This window comes from Alnus glutinosa, chromosome 2, assembly GCF_958979055.1.
Source record: "Alnus glutinosa chromosome 2, dhAlnGlut1.1, whole genome shotgun sequence".
Taxonomy (NCBI): Eukaryota; Viridiplantae; Streptophyta; class Magnoliopsida; order Fagales; family Betulaceae; genus Alnus; species Alnus glutinosa.
The window spans coordinates 31,755,735-31,763,018 of NC_084887.1; the positions used below are offsets into that span (position 1 = coordinate 31,755,735).

At 38.4% G+C, this 7,284-nt stretch overlaps 1 protein-coding gene across 2 annotated transcripts; it reads right to left on the minus strand.

Annotated features, from left to right (window-relative positions):
• Positions 1–481: 481 nt before the first annotated feature.
• On the minus strand, positions 482–6,895 carry LOC133859486 (probable polyamine oxidase 4). 2 transcript variants are annotated; one of them, XM_062294900.1, is made up of 10 exons: positions 6,379–6,895; positions 5,867–5,982; positions 5,695–5,783; positions 5,186–5,299; positions 4,708–4,795; positions 4,474–4,559; positions 4,278–4,380; positions 2,551–2,648; positions 1,342–1,771; positions 482–1,085 (listed from the first exon to the last, which is right to left on the minus strand). In XM_062294900.1, the coding sequence occupies exons 1-10, from the start codon at positions 6,416–6,418 to the stop codon at positions 765–767; spliced, it is 1,485 nt and encodes a 494-aa protein (XP_062150884.1). In that variant the 5' UTR covers positions 6,419–6,895; the 3' UTR covers positions 482–764. The 2 variants fall into 2 exon arrangements, with proteins under 2 accessions (XP_062150884.1, XP_062150885.1); XM_062294901.1 differs by lacking the exon at positions 6,379–6,895 and adding an exon at positions 6,158–6,338.
• Positions 6,896–7,284: the final 389 nt, after the last annotated feature.

A 7,284-nucleotide genomic window follows, 5' to 3' on the forward strand; every position in this document is an offset into this window, starting at 1 on the left:
GGATTATGTCGTCTGTGTAACCCTCGCAGAAGTCATTCCTCTACGAGTAGTCGCAGAGCTTCCATGACCTAAGGGAGGATTTGTAGAGCTATGCGACTTTAGCAAGGGGGTAGCAGGACTTCTGCCAGCCACCCCTCAAAGCTCAAGGAGGGGTGGATCTAGATGGCAGGTCATGGGTCTCCGTGGCAACTATGGAAGGAGAGAGAATCATTTTTATTTTATTTTATTTATTTTTTACATAAGGATATAATTGTAATTTATTATATTTAATTAATATATTAAATATTGATGTGGCAAGTAACGCTAATGTGTCAAGTATGAGATGATTTGGTAGGAGATGACGTGGCTATTTACCTACGTGGCAATATGACCCTTATTTTTTTTTTTGGATGAAAAATTGATGGAATAGTAATTTGGTAAACGTGGCAGGTAATAAATTGTCATTTTTGAAAACCCAAATAACTTTTTGACAATAATGCTGTAAACTGAAAAGGTATTAAAATTGGATTTAACCCTTCAAATAAAACCAACTTTATTGTATTGGGCAACAGTCGAATGGAACCACACCGGCCAGTCAATAGTCATATGCTAAAATGAAGGAATCTAATCAAGAATTTTTTTACTCCCGCTACAACTTTACTTTACCTTTTCCCCCTCTTTTGGTGGCGACGTTTTGTTGCCACAAAAGGCGCTATGTTTCCTGCAGCGCTTTGAGAAATACAGCCCTTTTTTCATTTCTTAAATTTGTCAACGTCAGGTATGTTTCAAATACGCGAGATCTGGAGGGGGACAGTGTCTTTGAGAATTTGATCCCTAATAGAGACTAATGGGAGCTTCTGCTTCTCCATGTTACCAAGTTTCTTTAAGAGATGCCTTTGACAGTTTTCAGCGGCCATAACTCCAGCTGAGTAGGCTCCATGCACAGATCCCTGGTGTTCCACGCTAACTGCTTCCCCCGCAAAGAAGAGATTACCCAAGGGTGCTCGAAGCCTATCATATAAATCTTCAGGCTTTCCAACCAAGTCATACGAGTAACAACCAAGAGAGTTTGGGTCTGTTCCCCAACGAGATACAAGATACTGAACCTGTTTAGGAGGACCGATCAAAAATTAGCTCTAGGAAATTGATATTAATCATCAACTACTCTTGGTTGCTTAACAAAAAATATGCAGCATTTTGTCCATATACTGACAATTAAAATACCAAGTAAGCAGGTCAGGTAACCATTGAAACTTTCTCGGCCATCCAAACATTATATTGCAATGAGACGGTAATAGGTAGAGCAATAGATAAACTGGCTGAAAGCAAAACAAATCCAAGAAAAGCAATGAATGAATGTACCGGCTCAGTTGCATCAGGAAACATTTTCTTGAGTTGTGACATCACAAAATTTGCAGCAGACTCGTCAGACAGCTTCTCAAGGTCATATGCAAACCTTCCGGCAGCCATGTAGACAAGGACTGGATGGCCTGTTGCTTTGTGAAGATTGAGAAAATAACCACAGGCATAAGAACTGGGTGCAACAGTGCCTAAAAGTTCCACATTTGGCCAAAACACTTTATTGAATCGTAGAGCAATCTTATTTTCATTTCCCACACCAAGATCAGAGACTGCAGAAACCTTCCACTCGGGCAACTTAGGCTGAAACTCAATTAAATTGGCTTTGAGAATCCCAAGTGGTACCGTTAAAATAGCAGCATCTGCAACAAAGTTCCTCCCATCCTCAACCGTGACCATCACCTTATTATACCCATTGGATATCTTCGTAACTCTACATATAAAGATTTATAAAGCACCGTGAAAGAACTAATTTTTCTTATTCACATAAGCTATGCAAAGTAAAACAAGAATAAATCTATAATTCTTAGGGTCAAAATAGCATGTTGGCTGCACGCGGAGATAGCCACAAGAATTAACAAAATGTTGGATGAAAGTAGGGGGAAAAAAATGATACAAAAACTGAGCTTAGTACTACTGGCCAGAAACTTGATTAATATGTTTGTCGCATAACAAAAACTATATCTATCAACGAACTCCGAGCACCTATTGTAGGCCCAGTTAGCTTACCTAGTAAAGTCTCTCGGCATCATACCAACAAGCAAGGATTATTCCTCAAGAACGGTGTCTAAGTGAGGGAAAGGGTGTCCTCCCATAACATAGCCTATAAGCAGGAGCGGAACTGCATGGTGGCTTAGGGGCTGTCTTTCCCAATTTTTTTTAAAAAATATTCATATAACGTTTTTGAAATCAAATTGTTAACCCCCCCCCCCCCCCTTTTTTTTTCTTTTTAGTTTTACCCCCCAAGCCTAAAATGCTAGTTTCGCCCCTGCCTATAAGCTTAAGTGGTGTTTAATGTGAAAGGGAACCAAAAATGTATTTGTTTTTAATTTATTACTTAAAATCCTGGTTGCAGTAGCTCGATTTTCCTATTCCTCTGCTCCCCCTCCCCCCCTCTTCTTTTTTTTTTTTTCTTTTTTTTTGCTTTCTTTTTCTGCACATAATTTAAATATGTGAATGCACTTCAGTCATCTAGGAAAATGGAAACCATACCGGTGATTCAAACGTATATCAATATCTTTTGCAAGAGCCTTTATTACGGGGTCATAACCTTGCACCATAAGCCCATGACCCCCAGAAAGAACATGCTCCTGTACATCAAGGAATGCCCTTGATCATGTAAGCGATAATCTGAAGGAAAGTAACTTAAACTAAAGATTACCAGTCACCACCTGGCCCAGCAGAGAAATTCCATCAAATTGACATAGATGTATACAACAAAATAATATTTAAGAGCATTTTCTTAATTTAAAGAAAATCAATCATAAAATTCTAAGTATATTTATTCTCTAAGGGTGATCCACCCCAGCCAACCAAAGGAAAAGCTGCCCTCCCTTCTCCATTCTCTCCCTTTTCATTCCTTCTAGTTCAATAACCTACCAAGTGAAGCCTAAGTCAACACAATGCCGACAAAATTCAGAAGCAACTTTCAGGTAAAAAGCAGACAGTCGGGTCCCTAAAGGATAACTTAAGAAGCTGATCTACTAACAGTTTAGTTTGAAAAAGATTTGTAATCCAAGTCATAAAATAATCAAAAGTTACCAAGCTTATTTAAACTCCTTGGTCATTATATTCTTATTAGATTCCAAAGTTGCTTTAAGCATGTGTAAAGAGTCTAGAACTAGTTCAGCTTTATGAATATCGTAATGGATAAAGGATTCTATATCTTCACCATGGGCTAGGCCAATACCGTTTATGGTCTAAATCAGAGTCCATTTCTTCATTATTGAATTTCACAAATATATATATTTGTGAAATCCAATAATGAAGAAATGGACTCTGATCTATATATATATATCTTGGTTTTCCAGGCTGCTGCCCACCTAAGATCTTGCTTTTTGACTTTTACTAGGTGAAGTTTGCACCACAACCAAACAAGGATGGGCAAACCAACTGCACAAGTTCCAATACCTCCTAGGGAGTTAAATTACTTTCGTCCCCAAGGATACAAGACATAAAATTCAATTTATTCCTAGTAGTCTAAAATACAAAGAAAGCTGTAATAGGAAGTGCAGTTTTAGATCTCTACGAACAAAAAATTCGGTGTCCTAAACATACTTCAATTCTCTCTTTAAAATGGAAAGTAATGCCAATCAGTATCAGATTGCCACCAGTTACAATCATGTTGGTATGAGAGTAACTATAGTCAATACTATGATCCAAGAACCTTTTTCTTTAACCTGGCAACTGACTCCAACGCCAGCCAAATATAAAGAAAGGCCCATACAGAAAAAATCAAATGTCTCGAAAACACAGTTGAAATTTTGTGGACAAAGAGGTACAACTGCTTGGAGCAGATTTAAGATATGATTGCCCTGTTAAACAGTAATTATCTTTTCGGATAAGCCTATTTCTAACTTACCAAAAAAAGGCCTATCTCTTATAAGTTATAGAGACAGAAATTTTATAAAGGTTAAGACAAAGATGTATTCAAAACTCATATTCTTTGTTATCTAAAGCATGGGGACTTAGGAGCCACCTGAAATTCACCTATTTTACTTTTCAGTGGCAGACCTACTTGGCATGGGCAACTATACTCCATGCTCATATCATGTGCAACCCTTAGAATGTTGTACAATTTCTATCTAATTATTTTTTAGTTTCTTATAATTTACAAAACTTCAAATCTTTATATACACCATCTATGGTGTCTATCTTGTGGAGGTGTAGCCAATAAGCCAAAGAACTATTAACTGTGAAAGATCAGATACAGAACTTGCCTGATCCCAGGTTTGCAATGATATCATATCAGCATCTGCTGCAAACCAAGCTTCCATTCTACATAGGTACCACTGCAACACTTCATGGGCAAGTCCTTCTTGTCTACAGAAAATGGAAGTTCCATCAGTGAAACTAACAGACCCAACACTTGAAACAGAGCTGTAACTAGTGTTTATACTTGTCCTGCTTCCATACCTTAATTCTGGAAGCCTGTCCAACACAACTGAAATTGCTTGAAGAACAGACATGTCATCACTATGTTCATCTCTTACTTTCCCTGTCTAGTGGTGCACAAAAAGAGCCAAGGACTTGGTGAAATGCCAAGGAGCAGAACACACACGAGAAACGAAAGTTCCAGCCAGAAACATGAAATAAAGGTTTTGAGGGGGTGAAAGAAAAAGGAGAAGAAGTTGTTGCTCTTTGTTTTACCTCTTTTAGAATTCTCTTAAATGTTTCTCCAACTTCAATGACCATCTGTTGAGGAACTTGATGGCCATCCATATCATAGAGTGTATAGCTGAAAGGACCAAATCCAGATCTTCAAGACAAAGTTCAGACTGAATAGACAAGAAACGGTAATTACTTTTATATGTTTGTTTATTCACTACTCCATAGTAAAGGTAATGATCTGACTTCTAGAGTCATGAGAAGGATTTTGCTAAGCCACTAATTATCTGGCTCAGAACATGTAAAAGCAATGCAACATTGAGAAAAAGATAAAAGGCTGCCATCATTTATGAAAACATGGATCAATGAGTTTCATTGCCTCCAAAATGATTATGATGGCCAAAAAGCATTCAGACACGGCACTTTTAATCTTAGGGATATATGCTGTATGCCATTTATGGATGCACATACATCATCAGAAGCATAGTAAAATAGAACTGTTAATCAAAGAAATGATTACCTTTCCAAATCATGGTCATACAACACAGAGTCATCACCACTTGTACGGTACAATGTAAGCCCGAGACCACGTATCAGTGGAGCCAAGGGATTCTCATTGCAAACACCATGTAGCCTGAATAGCATTCATAAGAGAATTAATAATGGCATCTATCTTATGGCTCTTCAGATGCACAGGTTAATGCATGCACATTACAAAGTGGAAGTGATGGCACCCACACCTTTGGACATGGGAAATTCTATGAATTTAAATTTCTTCTTGTTTGAGATCAAGGTTTAGATGAGAGTCATCATTCAAAGAAAACCCATTGGTAAACTCTTCCCCATGCCATGGAATCCGGAATCCAATCCAGTAGCAGGGAATTAAGTTTGCAATGATAGTCCATAACCATGTACAAGAGGGCAAGTAAGCCGTACAGAGCACCAAATGAACTAAAAACACTCAACCCATTTGTATTTATAACATCCAACGCGGGGAAAGGGATCCACAAAAATAAGAAGTGAACTTGCCATGATGCTCCCATATCTACTGGACAGCCAAATGAATAGTCAGTAAGAATGCGACCACCAAGTCTATCCCTTGATTCTAGCAAGACCACCTGAACAAAATGATGATAGTAAGACAAATTATTGCCCATCACTTGTAGAAAACAAAACATCCCATTGCATTAGATATGATCACCTTAAACGACGCATCGTGGAGGATTCGTGCAGCAGCAGTCCCTGATATACCACCGCCAATAACAATAACTGAAGGGATTGAACCCTGTTGCCTCTGAACAGGGGAGGCAATTGTGCCTAGTCATCATGCATAAAAATATCAGTAGGGGCACAAAATTTTCTAACAGAGATCACATTCAATGCAAGAAAGGCGAATACAAATTGTTCCACAATCCAGAGACACTGTAGTCGCTCAAACAGAGATCACATTCAGTGCAAGAACAAGGCTATATTTTCCAATTTTGGGCTTTACCGTATTAGATCGCCAAAGCGAATTGGATGGTCAGAGCGAGTACGAGACTTTTGGTGGTGGGGAGATTGAGTTTTAGGGTTTATGGCTATTTGGGATTTTGGTGAGCGACGGTGCCTTCGAAAAATGCACCAAACAAAAGGCAAAATAATAGTGTGTGTGTTTGTGTGTGTGTGTGTGTTACATATAGAAAAGAAAGGTAAAAGAAGAATGAATATACTGACCGTCTAGCAGAGTGGTGGAGAAAAATTCCTTGGTTTCCATTGAGAAAAACAGTGCAATTTTCACGGCCGAAAATGGAAGAAACGGAGGAGAATATAATATGAATCGATAGGAACGATAAGAAAGCGAGAGTGATGATTTGTTTTAAGGGTGTATAGGAATCAAGAAATTGGAAACTAACTGGAAAGAATGGTAGAGAATGAAGATGAGAAGGCCCGCAGTGAAGCGGCTCAGATTGGAAGAGCAACGCAGCTTGTCAAACCAGCTCATAGCATCGAACCCTTGGACGTCGCTTGCATGGGTCTATCTTACCCGAACAATCGTCTCTCTCTTTGTCGCTCTACTAAATGCAGACCCACTTGGCAGCTCCGAACGCCCAAATTGCTTGTAGGAAGATAAGCAAGAACACAAGCAGAGAACGTAAACTTTTAACGTGTTGGCCGGGGACGATGACAGTGACTTCGTTAAAATAAGGCAATCATACAGATCGTGGAGTGGGTCGTTGGGCGCTTTCCGTGATTTGAAGGACGATTTGCCCTCCCTTTAAAAGGCGGTGGAGTACAATAAATTTAATAAGAAATGAACACTTAACAAAAAAAATATATCACAAATTTAATTATAATTTTAAAAGTCATTTCAAAGAATGTATAAATAATTTTTTGAAAAAATTAATTGCATAAAGAGAAACGTTTCGTTTCATTTTTATTTTTTATTTTTATATTTATTTTCGTGCAAGAATAAATTTGGAATTATTCGACGACTTAGGCTGACATCGGGAACTCTCTCGCAAGTAGTAATTTATACACCTAATTGTTGTACCTAATTCTCGGAGATCTCCACCCATCCGCATCGATCATGCTTTGTGTGTGCTACCCAAAACACTAGTGGGAACCAACGCAGACATGATG

Coding starts and splice junctions, on each gene's coding strand:
- LOC133859486 (XM_062294900.1), bottom strand. CDS start 6,418: ATGGAAACCAAGGAATTTTTCTCCACCACTCTGCTAGACG. Junction 4,796..5,185: donor TATGACCATGATTTGGAAAG/GTAATCATTTCT, acceptor TGGTCCTTTCAG/CTATACACTCTATGATATGG. Junction 1,086..1,341: donor TTCCTGATGCAACTGAGCCG/GTACATTCATTC, acceptor CCTCCTAAACAG/GTTCAGTATCTTGTATCTCG.